Source organism: Emys orbicularis, chromosome 2 (assembly GCF_028017835.1).
Source record: "Emys orbicularis isolate rEmyOrb1 chromosome 2, rEmyOrb1.hap1, whole genome shotgun sequence".
In the NCBI taxonomy this organism is placed as follows: domain Eukaryota; kingdom Metazoa; phylum Chordata; order Testudines; family Emydidae; genus Emys; species Emys orbicularis.
In genome coordinates, this window is record NC_088684.1 from 237,369,308 (window position 1) to 237,389,142 (window position 19,835).

At 48.1% G+C, this 19,835-nt stretch overlaps 1 protein-coding gene across 1 annotated transcript in view; it reads right to left on the reverse strand.

Moving 5' to 3' along the window:
• Window positions 1-17,997, reverse strand: part of LOC135873812 (ATP-dependent translocase ABCB1-like) — a 68,798-nt gene extending 50,801 nt beyond the window's left edge. The window contains exon 1 of the mRNA XM_065398427.1: window positions 17,743-17,997. Within this exon, the coding sequence (XP_065254499.1) occupies window positions 17,743-17,997 (255 nt within the window). The remainder of the gene's footprint in view (window positions 1-17,742) is intronic.
• Between the last annotated feature and the right edge of the window lie 1,838 nt (window positions 17,998-19,835).

Genomic DNA, 19,835 nt, shown 5'->3' on the forward strand with positions numbered 1-19,835 from the left:
GGGGAGGGGAGAGGCATGGGATCCCGGGGGGCAGTGAGTTGTCTGTCTGTATGTTCTAAATAATAGCTGTTGTTCCCCTAGCAAAATCCTCTCCTCTACATTTCCTTTCTATTTTTGCCTCATTTTCTCCAGTTTATAGTTCTGTTTTTAAAGCCTATGTTATCTATTCATGTTAATCTGTCTCTCTGTTTCAGACAGGGTTAAATATGTAACTTATTTTACGTAGAAAAATAGCTGGAGAGATAATGGTAAGACTATATCACCCAGCATTCTAAAGAGGATCTGTCCGTTACACTTTGTGAATAGGAAAAACAAAACTTGTCTTTGAATTTTATTAACCAATGTAATTGCTTTTAACATCAGGAAGAAAGGCAATGACTTTAAGACCTGTTTGTATAATAATGGAAATACTATAGTTTCTCACTGGCTAACTGTTAAAACATCATTTCTTTTGTTTACAGCCACTGGCAGTAGCTATATAATCCCTTACCCACAATGGTGTTCTGTAACGTTTGCCATGGCTACTGTCTAAATTCTTGCCAAGCTTTTCATCATATCCACAGAACAGAGATTAAATTCATGTAACTGCTAGCTTCAATTCATACTAGTGCTTGTAAAAACTGCTTCATCAAAGCACTTAGTTCAGTTTTGCAATAAATATCAGAATCCAATAAAGACTATTAAATCTGACTTATTGCCTACATACGTATTATATTTGGAGACGCAGTCAGCTATTATTCAACAGTGAGGTTCTGGGGGGGGGGCTGTCAGGGGGCAGGGGTGTGGAGAGGGATCGGGGTAGTCAGGGGACAGGGAGCGGGGCAAGTTGGGTAGGGGGTGGGGACCTGGGGGGGTAGTTAGGGTGGGGGGTCTTGGGAGGGGGTGGTCAGGGGACAAGGAGCAGGCAGGGTTGATGGATTGCAGGTTCTGAGAGAGGCAGTTGGGGGCAGGATGTGTGGGGGGGTCAAATGGGGGGGGACAGCTGTTTTGGGAGGCACAGCCTTCCCTACCCGGCCCCTGATAGGAAGTGCAGGGCCCGATTCGAACAGTTTTGACAGGGCCCCGGCAGGGATGACTAAAAAAAAAAGAACACGTAAAAAAACCACATGGGGCTTACTCACCGGGCGGCACTCCAAGTCTTTGGTGGCACTTCGGCGGCGGGTCCTTCACTCACTCCGGGTCTTCTGCTGCACTGAAGGACCTGCCACCGAAGTGCCACCGAAGACCCAGTAGGGAACCGGTTGTTAAGATTTTGGCAGCTCATCACTGAAAACGTACAACAGGCAAAGAAAAGGAACAATGAGAAATATAAATCAAACCAATAAACTATGCACTAACCAATTTCAAAATGCCAACCATCTTTTCCTTTGACTTCTCGTTTTTCTTTCTAAAGAGATTAATGCAAAATTAATCCAGGCCCTTTCTTGAAAGGCAGGGCAAGAAATTTAACAGCGTATTAAGATCAAGGAACCCCTACTTTTTCTTGTTCTTTTTTAACTCATCATTTTGCTCAGGTTTTTCATCATGTTGGAAAGTAGGATTGCCATAGCCATTCCTTGCAGATTCTGTGGAGGGGAAAGTAGGTTTTGCTTTCACAAATAGTAAGGTCTTTTAAGTCAGCTTCTTATGAAGCACATTAAATCCCTTTCTGAATTATCGGAGCACCAAAAGAGTTGATTTTTTTAAAGCAGGAAAACTACATTTTTTCTCATGCTCTTGAAACAGCTCAATCACTTTCAATTCTTTCCTCCCCAAAGATAACACCCAAGCTGAGAACAAACATCATTTTCAGCCCAAAAAACTAATTTTAAGGGAAGTTATTAAAGACTAACTTGGGCCTCAGTCTTGCAAAAACTGAGGGTATGCCTAAGTGTATGTCTACACTAGAAGTGCTACAGTGGCACAGCTGCAGCTATGCTCTCTGCAGCATATACACTTACTACAATGATGGAAGGGATTAGTGAATCCACCTGCTAGGTTGATGGAAGAGTTCTTCTGTCAACCTAATGGTGTCTACGTTGGGGCTTAGGTCGGATTACCTATGTCTCGCAAGGGCATGAATTTTTCACACCTCTGAGAAATGTAGCTAGGTGGACCTAACTTTTAGGTGTAGACCAGGCCTTTGTCTTTGCAGGATTGGGGCCTTAGAGTGGAACAGGCATCTTATTATTTGTCGGTATTTCAGTAGTACCTACAGCCCTCAACCCTACTGTGCTATGGCTGTACAAATACAAGCGAAAAAAGAGGATCTCCACCCAAAAGAGTTTATAATCAAGGAATAAGATGAGAAATAACAAGTGGATGAAAGAAACAGGCAGAGGAATCACAACGGAATAGTGAGGTGACTGTGAACTATAGGATGAAAGATGGTCACAACATACCAGCTGTCTATCCTATCTCAACCTGAACTATAACTACTGTGTTTTCCAACAATAGTTTTTAGAACACCTTTGTAGAGACTTACAGGACACTATTATGTTTGTTTTGATTACAGACCAATTCAAATGCAGTTAACTGGTTCCTGACTCACATAATGGAGCATTTGCATGCTTAGACCCCATTGCTGATGCATGTAAATAACTTTAGGCATGTGAGCAGCCACATTGAAACTCAATGGGACTTTTCATGTGCATAAATGCTTGCAGGATGGGAGGCTTAGTCATTTTCAAACTAGAGTGCCTCACTAGGCACACCAAGGTCACTTAAGTTGGTAGAAATACCACACAGAGCTACGCCCAGCCAGTTCTGTGACTAAGTTAAAAGAGAATACATGTATTCAGTGCTAGCTAAGAATATTTTCTGAATGCAGTTTCTTCCACATAGATTCCCCAAGAAGGGTCCATACTCGCTGGGTAAAGACACCACAGAAGAAAGCTTAATAGCCAGAGTAGCATGATTTGTGGAGGACGACGGGAGGGCTGATCTGTTTTTCCATAGAAATCCCTCATGGCTACCAGACAAGATTCAAAATGTGGCTTAGTTTCGTGGCAATGGAGTACATCCTTCCAACAACTAGCCTAACATTCAAAAGAAGAAACAACTAACCGAAAAACTTACTAGGATCAAGTGGTTCCTTTTCTGTGTAATTTATGAAATCGTCCTTCATTGTGTTATTCTGTCGTATAGTTATTAGACTTGTAGAAGTAAATCACTTTGGGTAAAATCTGCATACACAAGGAAACAGCACAACCTATCAGAGAAAATAGCCATTCAAAGAGTTCACATAAACATATCTTAATGTTTCTTTATTGTTTCCTTTCAACAACTTTTCCTAGGGAAGAAAAAATATTTATCATTAGATACTACTTTTACATCAGGGTAAATTACTTTTCTAAAGAACTATGTTCATTTTTAAAAATTAGGACAACAATGCGGCCTGCTTCCTGGGGGTACTCAGGGCTGTGGCCACCTGCCCTTAGCGCGAGAAAGCCTTGTCTGTGCCTGATGGGGGTCAGCTCCCCAACTCCAGTGGCCACAGGCAACACAAGCACTCCCCTCTAGGCCTAGGCAGGCCCTGCTGTCTCTTTACAGGTTAGCGATAGGCACATTCCAACCCATGAGCTCTCCGAGCATCTCCCTGGAGTGTGAAGCCCCTGCTCCACTGCAAACTCACAGTATTTACAGATTTGCTGTTTGGAAAGGAACAAAACACCCCAGCTTACCAGTTCCAGCTCAGCTCACCTCTTTGCTTAACACACGACACTTAGATACATTTATAGTGAAAACGAGCAAAAGTTTATTTAACGAAGTAGAGATGTAACCCCCCTTTCAGTGCTGGTTTAGAACCTGAATGCAGTGCAAACAGGAGAGGGGTACCTCACAGTTTTTGGACAGTTCCAAAGTTTTGCTGTGCTGCTGGTAGGTTCCTGACTCCCCCTACTCGTATGCTAAAGGATCTAGCTACTTGGCCGTGCTTCCAGTGAAACAAGGGATAACCACACTAAGGCTGTGGCTACAGCACTTGAACTCACAAATAATTCAAACTCACACAAGCAAACACATTAAAAACAATAACTATAAACTTTATGTAAGGACGTGACCAAATAGAAATAGAAAATCAGTGAAAATATTAAATGATTAAAATTATTAGAGATCAAGAATGCTTTGTAATTACTATAGGCTCTGCCAAGCGGCATGGTAGTTCACATGACCACACACTCTCTCAATGTTCCTAAACAAAAGTGTCTCTTCCCACACCCACACCCAGTTCTGTCTCTCCCCCACATCTCAGGTGGTGCATGTGGAGACATGTTGCAGGCCGGTAAGGAGATGCTATTAGAAACACACCTTATTATACTGGGAATTGGCAGTGCAGGTCTTGATGATACAAGTAGATGAAAATCCTTCCGCAGATGCAATGTGCCTTCATGGTGCAAAATTACAACCTAACTGCCCATATAACTCTAAGGGCTTGGCTACACTTGCAAATTAGAGCACATGAAAGCAGCCACGGGTGCCCTCGCTCACTACCTGTCCACACTGGCAAGGCACGTAGAGCGCTCTGACTCCGCAGCTAGACCGCTCCTGGTACTCCACCTTGGTGAGTGGAATAACGTTTGATGCACCCCCGCTGGAGCGCTGCGGCGCCAGTGTTGCATTACTGCGCTCTGATCGGCCTCCGGAAACATCCCATAATCCCCTTAAGTCAAGTGGCCACTCTTGTCATTGTTTTGGAATCACTACAGAAATGCGTATATGCCCTTACAAAGCTCCGTTTCTGACAGCCGGTATGCTTATTTGCTCCGAGACAAAGCAACCATTACTGTGGAATGCTGGGGGGGGGGGGGGGGGGGCAAGGGGTGGTGTCTGCTGCTGTCTGAATTTACAAGACAGCATGCCCCAAAAACCCACTCTCTCTCCCCCCACATACATACAACACACTCACTGTCACACTCCACCCTGCCCCCATTTGAAAAGCACGTTGCAGTCACTTGCATGCTGGGATAGCTGCCCATAATGCACCGCTCCCAATGCTGCTGCAAATGCTGCAAATGTGGCCACGCCAGTGTGCTTGAAGCTGTCAGTGTGGACAGACTGCAGCGCTTTCCCTACTGCGCTCTCCGAAATCTGGTTTAACTCAAAGCGCTCTACCTTTGCAAGTGTAGCCATGACCTAATACAGGATACCCCCTCCGGTTCCATTTCTGGCTGAGTGGTCAGGAGACTGATTCAGGAAAGCAGGTCTTGCCTAGGTATCACTGGAAATGGATTAACCGCCCACTCCCTTCTGACAGTGCTGACAGTCTTTAAAGCTTGGAACCCATGGGTTCTAAAATCCCGGATCTGGTGTGGGCTGGCTGCAGGGCAGGCAGGCTGGAAGCAGTGAATGGCAGGAGAGACAGGCTATCTCCTCCGGTTGCTGGCAGGCGGCGACAGGAGGATTGTCCCCTCCTGGGGCTTTTCTGCAGGCTGGGGTTACAAGTTAGGCCAGTTGCTGGGCCTGGAAGTGCTGTGCTGGCAGACTGCAGGCAGACCTGCTCTCCCCTCTGCTTCCCAATTGGTCTCTCCCACATGGCGGGAAAGCCAAGCTATTCATAGCCTTCCTCCGGCTTTCCCAGGCCTCCAGGACTCCCAGGGGCATTTAAAGGGCCAGGAGCTCCCGGCCGCCCCGCTACCGCCCTGGGACCTTTAAATCACCGCCCAAGCCCTGCTGCCGGAGCCCTGGGGTACATCTGCTGAAGCCACTGCCCTTCATCCTGCCCTTTTTAGCTGTAAGATTCTGCGGTCTGCTTTTGACAGGGGTTAAAAAATGGCAAAGGGGGCGAATGGGAGGAGGGGGGTGGCCAGGGTGTGAGCAGGGGGTGGAAATGTACTGGTCAGGGGAGATCAAGCAGCTGTAGGCAGCATTAGGAGAGGGGCTAAAGGGAAAATCAGGGATGGGGGGGGAGGCGGAGTTAAGCACAGGAGTGAGGCTCTGGCAGAGGGTGTCACAGGGCAAAACCCGGTATAGGCAGGGGCAGAGGAGTACCAGTTACCTCAGTGGCATTGCGACACCTGTGTTTGCAAAAATGGTGGGGGGTAAAGGGGCTTTTTTTATTTCCCCTCTCACAGACAGCACCTCTCAGCATCGGCTTCCCAGGGCTGGGTTCTTAAAGGCACAGGCATCCCAATGCCTAGTCAATGCAACTCCTCTTTGTCTGATCTAACCTACTGAGGCTATGTCTACACTACAAAGTTCAAAGCGCTGCTGCGGGTGCCAATGCTCCTGGTAATCCACCTCGATGAGGGGATTAGCTCCGAGCACTGGGAGCCGAGCCTGTCCACACTAGCGCTTTAAAGCGCTCAAACTTGCTGCGCGGTGTGTGTGTGGGGGGGTTGTGTGTGTGATTTTTCACATCCCTGACCCAGCAAGTTAGAGCGCTTTAACTTGCCAGCGTAGTATCTGATTGCATAGAGTCTCCTAGCCGTTGTCTTATCTGTTGCTGGGATTCCCCTGAATTCCCTGAATTTTTAAATTTAATTTTTTCTTCTCATTTTAGAGCTGACTGAATATCTGGCCTAGTGTCAAAACTTTGTTTTGAGTCAATCCACCAATGGGGATTGCATTTTTGCAACCGTTATTTTGCCTCTCAGTCTAGCCCTTAGTGTTTTTCCGCATGCCATTGTGTACAACTTGATTCTCAAATATTCAATAAAGGCAGTATATTATCTCCTATAAAGTCTTTCTCCCTGGAAAAAAATCTATTGTAATTACTGCCATCATGGGTCAGACCAATAGTCCACCTAATCAAGTATCTTGTCTTGTGACAGTGGCCAATGCCAGGTGCTAATTTGGGAATGATCAGACCAGGCAATGACTCACTGAACCATCCCATTGTCCACTCCCTGCATCAGGGCCAGAGCAACCCATTAGGCGACCTAGGGCGCCTAGGGCACTACAATTTGGGGGGCAGCGACCGCGGCGGTATTTCGGCGACGGGACCTTCTGCCACCTCTGTGGGGGGCAGCATTTTGGGGTGGGACCTTCCACCCCCTAGGGCGGCAGAAAAGCTGGCGGCGCTCCTGCCCAGCATGAGTTATACACCCTCGAGTCAAGAAATTTTAATAAATAAATGATATTTTTTTATGTGCCTCTTTGTTCTTGAGCCTGTAGGGTGCAGTAAGGCCAGTTCCAATGCCTTGAGCTTAAACACCTGAATGAATCTTAGTCTACCCTCATAGAGTTCCTGTTACCTCTCCCAAACATTTAATATACCTAAGGCCATATCTACACTTTAAGTGTGGGTTAACTCAACTGATGTCAGCATAGAGTCACTATGTCACTTGTGTGCATGCCTCCTGGACTCCTTGTCTCAGCAGTCAAGGTACTCACCAGAAGCACTTGTATAGAGTCAGAGTGAGGTGCACCATGAATAGATAACCCACTGTATTTTGGGAAGCTTTATTTTGGCAGTGTATGCTGGGTACCAAACAGGTGAGACAGGGGTGGTTGTGGCCATGGGATCCAACTTCTTATGATGCATTGTTAACCATCCACTAGTTTTATATGTATCCCATACATAAATGTATACATAATGTTTACACCTTTTTTTCTAAACTCACTAACCTGCCTGGCCCTCCCCACTGTCTGCCATCTCACACAGAATCATGGAACTTGCATGGCTCTGCACTATTGTCATGAGCGTTTGCACCAAAAGGTGCATGCTCCTTTACTGTTTGCAGATCAGCAAACATACATGTGGGGTGTGACATTATACTCTACATTCTTTATGAAAATATGCTTATGATATGGATATGACATAGCTAATATATACTTTATGCAAGATGGCTGATGTGGGGTATCATTGCAAAACTGAAGACCTATTGACTGTGTTTATCCAACCTGTATGCATGTAACATTTGTATCTGAGGCTAGAAATATTGACCATGTCTCTGTATTTCAAATGTGCCTCTGTATTTCAAATGAAGTAAAAATCTTAAGTGAATCAGCATGTTCCATAGAATCTCTATGGATAGTAATTTCATGCTCTAATAAGAACGTAACATGAGGGATCTATTATCGACCACCTGACCAGAACAGTGATAGTGACGATGAAATGCTGAGGGAGATTAGAGAGGCGATCAAAATTAAGAACTCAATAATAATGGAGGGGGTTCAGTTATTCCCATATTGACTGGGAACATGTCACCTGAGGACGAAATGCAGAAACAACATTTCTCGATACTTTAAAGGACTGCTTCTTGGAGCAGGTGGTACAGGAACGCACAAGGGGAGAGGCAATTCTCGATTTAGTCCTGAGTGGAGCGTAGGATATGGTCCAAGATGTAACTATAACAGGACCACTTGGAAATAGTGACCATAATATAATAACTTTTAACATTCCTGTGGTGGGAAGAACACCTCAACAGCCCACCACTGTGGCATTTAATTTCAGAAAGGGGAACTATGCAAAAATGAGGGGGTTAGTTAAACAGAAATTAAAAGGTACAGTGACTAGAGTGAAATCCCTGCAAGCTGCATGGACACTTTTCAAAAGACACCATAATAGAGGCCCAACTGAAATGAATACCCCAAATTAAAAAACACGGTAAAAGAACTAAAAAAGAGCCACCGTGGCTTAACAACCATGTAAAAGAAGCAGTGAGATAAAAAAGCATCTTTTAAAGAGTGGAAGTCAATTCTAGTGAGGTAAATAGAAAGGAGTATAAACACTGCCAAATTAAGTGTCAAAATGTAATAAGAAAAGCCAAAAAGGAGTTTGAAGAACAGCTAGCCAAAAACTCAAAAGGTAATAACAAAATGTTTTAAGTACATGAGAAGCAGGAAGACTGCTAAACAACCAATGGGGCCCCTGGACAATTGAGATACAAAAGGAGCACTTAAAGACGATAAAGTAATTGCGGAGCAACGTATTCTTTGCTTCAGTCTTCACAGCTGAGGATGTTAGGGAGATTCCCAAGCCGGCTTTTGTAGGTGACAAATCTGAGGAATTGTCACAGATGGATGTGTCACTAGAGGAGGTTTTGGAATTAATTGATAAACTTAACAATAACAAGTCACTAGGACCAGATGGCATTGACCCAAGAGATCTGAAAGAACTCAAACGTGAAATTGCAGAACTACTAACTATGGTTTGTAACCTGTCCTTTAAATCCAATGACTGGAAGATAGCTAATGTAATGCCAATATTTAAAAAGAGGTGATCCTGGCAATTACAGACCGGTAAGTCTAACATCAGTACCGGGCAAATTAGTTGAAACAATCGTAAAGAATAAAATTCTCAGACACATAGAAGAACATAAATTGTTGGGAAAAAGTCAACATGGTTTCTGTAAAGGGAAATCGTGACTTACTAATCTATTAGAGTTCTTTGAAGGGGTCAGCAAACATGTGGACAAGGGGGATCCAGTGGACATGGTGTACTTAGATTTCCAGAAAGCCTTTGACAAGGTCCCTCACCAAAGGCTCTTACGTAAATTAAGTTGTCATGGGATGAGAGGGAAGGTCCTTTCAAGGATTGAGAACTGGTTAAAAGACAGGGAACAAAGGGTAGGAATAAATGATAAATTTTCAGAATGGAGAGGGTTAACTAGTGGTGTTCCCCAAGGGTCAGTCCTAGGACCAATCCTATTAAACTTATTCATAAATGATCTGGAGAAAGGGGTAAAAAGTGAGGTGGCAAAGTTTGCAGATGATACTAAACTGCTCAAGATAGTTAAGACCCAAGCAGACTGTAAAGAACTTCAAAAAGATCTCACAAAACTAAGGCCTGGTCTACACTACGAGTTTAGGTCGACTTTAGCAGCGTTAAATCGAATTAAGCCTGGACACGTTCACACGACGAAGCCCTTTCTTTCAACTTAAAGGGCCCTTTAAACCGGTTTCTTTACTCCACCTCCGACGAGGGGATTAGCGATAAAATCGGCCTTAGCGGGTCGGAATTGGGGTAGTGCGGACGGAATTCGACGTTATTGGCCTCCGGGAGCTATCCCACAGTGCTTCATTGTGACCGCTCTGGACAGCACTCTCAACTCAGATGCACTGACCAGGTAGACAGGAAAAGCCCCACGAACGTTTGAATTTCATTTCCTGTTTGCTCAGCGTGGAGAGCACAGGTGACCACGCAGAGCTCATCAGCACAGGTAACCGTGATGGAGTCCCAGGATCGCAAAAGAGCTCCAGCATGGACAGAACGGGAGGTACGGGATCTGCTCGCCATATGGGGAGATGAATCAGTGCTAGCTGAACTCCGTAGCAGTAAACAAAATGGCAAAATATTAGAAAAGGTCTCCAAGGCCATGAAGGACAGAGGCCATAACAGGGACACACAGCAGTGCCGCGTGAAAATTAAGGAGCTATGGCAAGCCTACCACAAAGCCAGAGAAGCAAACGGAAGGTCCGGGGCAGAGCCGCAAACATGCCGCTTCTACGCGGAGCTGCATGCCATTCTAGGGGGTGCAGCCACCACTACCCCAACCGTGTGCTATGACTCCCTCACTGGAGAAACACACAGGGAAGTGGGTTCGGGGTACGAGGAAGATGAGGATGGAGATAATGTAGATAGCTCACAGCAGCAAGGAAGCGGAGAAACCGGTTTCCCCAACAGTCAGGATATGTTTATCACCCCGGACCTGGAACCAGTAACCCCCGAACTCACCCAAGGCGTGCTCCCAGACCCTGAGGGCACACAGGGGACCTCTGGTGAGTGTACCTTTGTAAATATTACACATGGTTTAAAAGCAAGCGTGTTTAATGATTAATGATTAATTTGCCCTGGCAATCACGGCCAGTACAGCTACTGGAAAAGTCTGTTAACGTGTATGGGGATGGAGCGGAAATCCTCCAGGGACATCTCCAGAAAACTCTCCTTCATGTACTCCCAAAGCCTTTGCAAAAGGTTTCTGGGGAGGGCTGCCTTATCCCGTCCGCCATGGTAGGACACTTTACCATGCCAGGCCAGTAGCACGTAGTCTGGAATCATTGCATAACAAAGCATGGCAGCGTATGGTCCCGGTGTTTGCTGGCATGCAGACAACATCCATTCCTTATCGCTCTTTGTTATCCTCAGGAGAGTGATATCATTCACGGTCACCTGGTTGAAATGGGGCGATTTTATTAAGGGGACATTCAGAGGTGCCCCTTCCTGCTCTGCTGAACAGAAATATTCCCCGCTGTTAGCCACGCGGTGGGGGGGAGGGGTGAAGTGATCATCCCAGAGAATTGGGTGGGGGGGGGGAGGGGAGTTAGTTGGGTTTGTGCTGCATGTTAACCCGGAAACCGCAGCCCCTCCTTTTACATTGCAAACCCATTTTAAATGGCCAACCCAAAGGGTGCTTGGTATGGGAAATGAAAGCGCTACTGTTTGAAACCATTCCCACATGTTAAGAAGGTTAAAAAAGCCAAAAGACTGTGTCTTACCATGGCTGCCTGCAAGCCGAAATCTGTTGCCTGGCACTGGGTGAGTGATCTCTCACACCAAACCGGCAGGCCCTCAATATAAGAGGAAAAATGCGACCTTGTAACGAAAGCACATGTGCTGTGTAATGTGAACAGCAAAATTTAACGTGAAAGAGTGTACCCATTGTTCTCTAAAATGTGTCTTTTTTAACCACCTCTCCCTTCTCCTCCACCAGCTGCAAATGTTTCTCCTTCACAGAAGCTAGTGAACATTAGAAGGAGAAAACGGAGGACGCGGGATGATATGTTCACGGAGCTCCAAATGTCCTCCCACGCTGACAGAGCACAGCAGAATGCGTGGAGGCAGTCAATGTCAGACTACAGAAAAGCACAGTATGAATGAGAGGAGAGGTGGCGGGCTGAATCGCGGGATGAACAGAGCAAGTGGCGGGCTGAAGATGATAGGTGGCGTCAGCTTGCAGACAGAAGGCAAGAGTCGATGCTCCGGCTGCTGGAGCATCAAACTGATATGCTCCAGCGTATGGTTGAGCTGCAGGAAAGGCAGCAGGAGCAGAGACCGCTGCTACAGCCCCTGTGTAACCAACAGCCCTCCTCCCCAAGTTCCATAGCCTCCTCACCCAGATGCCCAAGAACACGGTGGGGGGGCCTCCGGCCACCCAGTCACTCCACCCCAGATGATTGCCCGAGCATCAGAAGGCTGGCCTTCAATAAGAGTTAAAGTTTTAAACTGCAGTGTGTCCTGTTCCTTCCCTCCTCCCCCACCCATCCCGGGCTACCTTGGCAATTATCCCCCTAGTTGTGTGATGAATTAATAAAGAGTGCATGAATGTGAAGTAACAATGACTTTATTGCCTCTGCAAGCGGTGCTCGAAGGGAGGAGGGGAGGGTGGGGTGGTTGGTTTACAGGGAAGTAGAGTGAACCGGGTGGGGGGGCGGAGGGTTCATCAAGGAGAAACAAACAGAAGTTTCACACCGTAGCCTGGCCAGTCACAAAACTCGTTTTCAAAGCTTCTCTGATGCGCACCGCGCCCTGCTGTGCTCTTCTAACCGCCCTGGTGTCTGGCTGCGCGTAATCAGTGGCCAGGCGATTTGCCTCAACCTCCCACCCCACCATAAATGTCTCCCCCTTACTCTCACAGATATTGTGGAGCGCACAGCAAGCAGCAATAACAATGGGGATATTCTTTTCGCTGAGGTCTGAGCGAGTCAGTAAGCTGCGCCAGCGCGCTTTTAAATGTCCAAATGCACATTCCACCACCATTCGGCACTTGCTCAGCCTGTAGTTGAACAGGTCCTGACTACTGTCCAGGCTGCCTGTGTACGGCTTCATGAGCCATGGCATTAAGGGGTAGGCTGGATCCCCAAGGATCACGATAGGCATTTCAACATCCCCAACGGTTATTTTCTGGTCCGGGAAGAAAGTCCCTTCCTCCAGCTTTCGAAACAGAGCAGAGTACCTGAAGACGCAAGCATCATGTACCTTTCCCGGCCATCCCACGTTGATGTTGGTGAAATGTCCCTTGTGATCCACCAGGGCTTGCAGCAGCATTGAAAAGTACCCCTTGCGGTTTATGTACTCGGTGGCTTGGTGCTCCGGTGACAAGATAGGGATATGGGTTCCATGTATGGCCCCACCACAGTTTGGGAATCCCATTGCAGCAAAGCCATCCATTATGGCCTGCACATTTCCCAGAGTCACTACCCTTCATATCACCAGGTCTTTCATTGCCCTGGCAACTTGGATCACAGCAGCCCCCACAGTAGATTTGCCCACTCCAAATTGATTCCCGACTGACCGGTAGCTGTCTGGCGTTGCAAGCTTCCACAGGGCTATCACCACACGCTTCTCAACTGTGAGGGCTGCTCTCATCCTGGTATTCTGGCGCTTCAGGGCAGGGGAAAGCAAGTCACAAAGTTCCATGAAAGTGCCCTTACGCATGCCAAAGTTTCGCAGCCACTGGGAATCGTCCCACACCTGCAGCACGATGCAGTCCCACCAGTCTGTGCTTGTTTCCCGGGCCCAGAATCGGCGTTCCACAGCATGAACCTGCCCCAGTAACACCATGATTTCCACATTGCTGGGGCCTGTGCCTTGTGAGAGGTCTATGTCCATGTCAATTTCCTCATCACTCTCGTCGCCGCGCTGCAATCGCCTCCTCGGCTGGTCCTGGTTTTGCTTTGGCATGTCCTGGCTCTGCATATACTCCAGGACAATGCGCGTGGTGTTCATAGTGCTCATAATTGCCGCGGTGATCTGAGCGGGCTCCATGATCCCAGTGCTAGCTATGGCGTCTGGTCTGAAAAAAGGCGCGAAACTAGTATCTGACGGACCGGGGGAGGGAGGGAGGGAGGGGCGAGTGACGACATGGCGTACAGGTACAGGGAATTAAAATCAACAATGGTGGCTGTGCATCAGGGAGAAACACAAACAACTGTCACACAGAATGACCCCCCCCAAAGATTGAACTCAAAACCCTTGGTTTAGCAGGCCGTTGATTTCACAGAGGGAGGGGGAAGCAAATGAATACAGAACAAATCTATTTTTTACATCTTAAGCTGGCAGACGACGGTGCAGCATGACTGATAGCCCTCGGCATCTTCTGGGTGCTTGGCAGAAAATACTGGGCGCTTGGCAGAAAATAGCATACTACGACTGATAGCCATCATCGTCAAGACAGTTCGATAGGACTGAGCATGTCTGCCCAGGTGCCCATGATTGACAGCCACTGCAGTACGACGACGATGGATACCAGTCATAATATACCATCTTCTACCAAAAGGCAAGGGGCTGCTGCTGTGTAGCAATGCAGCCCCACGTCTGCCAGCCCCACGTCTGCCAGCACCCAGATCGCCCTCGGCCTCTTCTGGGTGCTTAGCAGAAAATACTGGGCGCTTGTCAGAAAATGGCATACTACGACTGATAGCCATCATCGTCATTGTGAAGGCAGCAGAATATGACTGTGGGGAGGGGAACTGGGGGACATACGGAGTTCCAGCCACTGCTGTACGATGACGATGGTTACCAGTCATAATACACCATCTACTGCCAAAAGGCAAGGGGCTGGTGCAATGCAGCCCTACGGCTGCCAGCACCCAGATTGCCGATGAAGGCTACCAGTCATGCTGCACCATCTACCGCCAAAAGGCAGTTAGCTGCTGCTGCTGCTGTGTAGCAATGCAGTACCACGTCTGCCGGCACTCAGATGACATATGGTGACGGTGAGCTGAGCTGAGCGGGCTCCATGCTTGCCGTGGTATGATGTCTGCACAGGTAACCAAGGTAAAAAGGCGCGAATCTATTGTCTGCCGTTGCTCTGACGGAGGGGGAGGGGCCTGACGACATGTACCCAGAACCCCCCGCGACACTGTTTTGCATCATTCAGGCATTGGGATCTCAACCCAGAATTGCAATGGGCGGCGGAGACTGCGGGAACTGTGGGATAGCTACCCATAGTGCAATGCTCCGGAAGTCGACGCTAGCCTCGGTACTGTGGACGCAGTCCGCCGACTAGAGCACTTAGAGCATTTTATGTGGGGACACACACAATCGGCTGTATACAACCGATTTCTATAAAACCGGCTTCTATAAATTCGACCTTATTTCATAGTGTAGACATACCCTAAGTGATTGGGCAACAAAATGGCAAATGAAATTTAATGTGGATAAAAGTAAAGTAATGCACACTGGGAAAAATAATCCTAACTATACATACAATACGATGGGGGCTAATATAGCTACAACTAATCAGGAAAAAGATCTTGGAGTCATCGTGGATAGTTCTCTGAAGACGGCCACGCAGTGTGCAGCAGCAGTCAAAAAAGCAAACAGGATGTTAGGAATCATTAAAAAGGGGATAGAGAATAAGATGGAGAATATCTTATTGCCCTTGTATAAATCCATGGTACGCCCACACCTTGAATACTGCGTACAGATGTGGTCTCCTCATCTCAAAAAAGATATACTGGCATTAGAAAAGGTTCAGAGAAGGGCAACTAAAATGATTAGGGGGTTACAACGGGTCCCATATGAGGAGAGATTAAAGAGGATAGGACTTTTCAGCTTGGAAAAGAGGAGACTAAGGGGGGATATGATAGAGGTATATAAAATCATGAATGATGTGGAGAAAGTGAATAAAGAAAAGTTATTTAATTGTTCCCATAATATAAGAACGAGGGGCCACCAAATGAAATTAATGGGCAGCAGGTTTAAAACAAATAAAAGGAAGTTCTTCACACAGTGCACAGTCAACTTGTGGAACTCCTTGCCTGAGGAGGTTGTGAAGGCTAGGACTATAACAGGGTTTAAAAGAGAACTGGATAAATTCATGGAGGTTAAGTCCATTAATGGCTATTAGCCAGGATGGATAAGGAATGGTGTCCCTAGCCTCTGTTTGTCAGAGGGTGGTGATGGACGTCACGAGAGATATCACTTGATCATTACCTGTTAGGTTCACTCCCTCTGGGGCACCTGGCAGTGGCCACTGTCAGTAGACAGGATACTGGGCTGGATGGACCTTTGGTCTCACCCAGTACGGCCATTCTTATGTTCTTATGCTCTGTTAGATGAGGCCAGACAATGTTAGTGGCTTATTGAAGGAATGCACAAACACATAAAGATTACCCCAGGAACTGTGTGCAATAGGAACCTCTGAATGATAGTGCTATACAAAGGCCATCGGATGTTGCTAACTGCTACAGAGAGCAGTCTCACGTACCTACAGTGTGAGAAACTGCTATCTGTAGGAATTAGCTTCATCAGATTGCAGTGTTACAGGTCTCCCATGACCTTCTCATAAACAAATGATGGAAATGCAACCTAGATGGAGCTAAAATAAGATGGGTGCAAAACTAGTTGGAAAACAGTTCCGACAGTAGTTATCAGTGATTCACTGGCTGAAAGGGCTGAGTCAGGCTTAAAGGGTATAATGAGTGGGTCTCTCTAAGGATCAGTTCTGGATAAGTTTCTATTCAAAATCTGAATCAGTGATTGAGATAATGACATAGAGAGTACAATTATAAAGTTTGTGAATGATAACAAGCTGCACACATACTAAATGGGAAATGACTTCCTAGGAAGGACGACTGCGGAAAGGGGTCTGGGGGTCATAGTGGACCACAATCTGGATATGAGTACTGTGGAAAGGGATCTATTCCAAAAAACAGAACATTACTCTGGGATATGCACTCTACTCTGCGCTGATTAGGTCTCAACTGTAGTAAAAATTGGAGAGTCCAGAGAAGGGGGGGGGAAATAAGGTCTAGAAAACATGACCTAGGAGGGAAGCAGCATCTTTTTATAAAAGCTGTTTCTTACAATCTATACGTATAAATAACTGCTACAGATAGCACATTTCTACACGTAGCAATTTCACGTACATTATAGTGCAAGAAACTGCTACCTGTAGGCATTTGCTACATCAGGTAGCAGTTTACTACAATAGCAGTTCCTTATAATCCATTAGCCAGGGCCGGCTCCAGGCACCAGCCGAGCAAGCTGGTGCTTGGGGCCGCAGATTGTTCCAGGCGGCATTCCGCCCAATCCTAGGGCAGCACAGACGCTTCTTTTTTGTTTGTTTATTTGTTGTGCCGCTCTGGCCGCCCTGTAGGGGGCGGCGGCGGGGAGGACTGGAGCACCCTGCAGCAAGCCCGGCAGTCCGTCCTTCCCTCCCAGACTACCGGAGCGGCGCGGAGCCTCCTGGCAGGCGGCACACCGGTCGGGGCCACGTGGTAGCGCCCCGCTGAAGCCCTGGCTGCCCCCCTTCTCTCTCCCCCTCCCGCTAGCCGGGGCACGTCTGCAGCGCAGGGAGTCCCCCTGCACCTGCGGCAGGGCCGGCTCTAGGATTTTTGCCACCCAAAGCAAAACCAATTTTGGCTGCCCCCCCCCCCCGTTTTTTAATTACCCCCACCCCCGGCCCCACCTCAACTCCGCCCCTTCCCCAAATCCCCAGCCCTGCCTCCTCCCCGCGGCTGCTCAGGATCTCCCCCTCCCTCCCAGGTTTGAGAGCCTGGGAGGGAGGGGGAGACTCCGAGTGGCAGCGGCGCGCGAGCGGCAGCGGAGGTGAGCTAGGGTGGCCGGGGCACATTTTTAGGGGTGGCATTCTGGCGCCGGCCATGCCGCCCCTAAAAATGTGCCGCCCCAAGCACCAGCTTGTTTTGCCGGTGCCTAGAGCCGGCCCTGACCTGCGCTACGGCCCCGCCACAGTTTCTTTTTTTTTTTTGGCTTTGCCGTTCTGGCTTTTTTTTTTTTTTTTTTGCTTGGGGGCGCCAAAAAGCCAATAGCAGTTTCTTATAACCCATTACCTATCGGTAACTGCTACCAGTAACACAGTCCTACCCAGAACAGTTTAATACACTACACCTGTCTGGTCCCGGACAGGATCGGACCCGGTTACTTTCACCTCCGCCCCCCGCAGTGGCCACGATCCCTTTGCTTTCAGTCCCAGCGGCCAGGGCTCCCTTGGTGCGTGTCACTCCGATCTGCCACTGGCCATGGAGCGCGCAGCCCCCAGAGACGCGGCCCCGGTCCTGCCGGGGAAGGTGCCCCGCTGCCCGCGTGCGGCGGCCGGGGAGCGCCGCTGAGCCCCCGTGGGAGGAGAGCGAGTAGCGCGGAGGGGCTGGGCGAGGGGTTTGCTCGGACATGCCGCTGGCGCCAGAGCGCCTGGAGCTTCCCCATCGCTCAGCCCTGGGCCGACCCCAGGCGGCCTCCTGCCCGGGGTGGGGGGGTGTGACTGTGGAGGCAGCTCGGTAAAGCCTGTCTCGGGGGATGGGAGAGATTCCTCAGCAGGAGACTGTCCCCGTCCCAGCGGTTCTGAGCCTCACCTGCCCGCTGCTCCCTGCGCTGCTCCCAGAGCGGGTGTGACTGCGGAGTGCCCACACCTGCCTTCACTCCCTAACCAAGGCAGACTCCCCGGTGTGGTGTGTCCCAGACGCTGCTCTTCCTAAACCTCAGTGCCCGCTTTACCCTGCCCCTTATAAACAGCAGGCTGCTTCCCGCCGCCCAGTTTTCAGCTACCTTGTTTCCCTTCCTCCACGTACCGAAGGATCAGGTTTCAAGGTAATGCTCTGGGCCCCCTTTGCACATCTCCTATCAGTGATTCCTTCCCCACAGTTACCCCCCCCGCCCAAAAGAAGAAAACCATTTCTGGTGAAGACATGCCGCTGCGTGAATCAGAAATAGGTAAAAGGACTAAAGCCTCCAATTGTGGTTCGTTCCTGCTTAAATGAGTTTAAATGTCTCCTAAAAAGTTCTGAGAATTGATTCAGAAAAACACCCCAAAGCTCAGATTCTTCACCACACTTGTAGGGACGTCTATCAGTCACTAGGGGAAAACTTATGCAGACCTTAGGGTACCCTGTGGCTCCCCACCCCTTTCCACTGTGCAAAAACAAAATCCCATAATTATCTTCCCATCCATCTGGGTGCTGATATCATCCTCATCAGGCTGGAATCTGAGTGCCCAAGGTTTTTGGAAAGTCAGGGAAACCAGTGGTAGTTTTGCCTGATTAAGGTGTTCAGGCCTGGGCCCTGGGTGGTGATTCCTCTTTTCATTCCCCCCCACAAGGTTCAGGGTAAAATTATAGGATTCCCTTTGAAAGAAAAGGCAACGTTTCCCATCGCTTTCTTCACACACACCCCCCCCCCATTACCTTTTACTTTCCAGCTGGACTTCAATATTGCTCAAAACCCTACACATCAAGTCTGTTTATCTCATTACCATTACATTATTTTTTTAAGCTAGGCATTGTACAAAACACATTGTGACAGGGACTGACTGTTCCTAAGGGTAGGTCCACACTACCCGCCCAATTCGGCAGGTAGAGATCGATCTTCTGGGATCGATTTATCGCGTCTCATCTGGACACGATAGATCGATCCCAGAAGCACTCCCCCGTCGACTGCGGAACTCCTGCTCGCCGAGAGGAGGAAGCGCTGTCGACGGGGGAGCCTGCCTGCGCCGCGTGGACCCGCAGTAAGTAAATTTAGTTCGATCTAGGAAACGTCGACTTCAGCTACGCTATTCTCGTAGCTGAAGTTGCGTTTCCTAGATCGATTCCCCGCCCCCGTGTGGACCTGCCCTAAGAGTTTAACAACTCCTTGGCTTCCATAGCTCAGATGTCTGTGTCTGTAGATTAGCAGGGGGGAAAGGTGAGAAGCACAAATACATGATTGTCCCAAGCCCCAAACTGTGTTATTCCCAATGGAGTCAATGGAATTTGTCATTTCAGTGGGAACAGGAACAACTCCTGCATCCGCACTAGGAGCGTTTTGCCGGTGTAGTATACTGGGATAGCTTTACTGGCAAAGGCTTTTCAAGAGTAGACCTGGCCATCGGTTTAGCTGTGCTCATGGTTGAACTCAGATACCACAGCAATGAATGCCATATAAGAATATAAGCAGAATTAAATAGGAAAGTCTTGACCAAAAGTTTGAAGCTGCTAAGCACCCACAACTCTTATTTGAAATCTCGAGGAGTTGT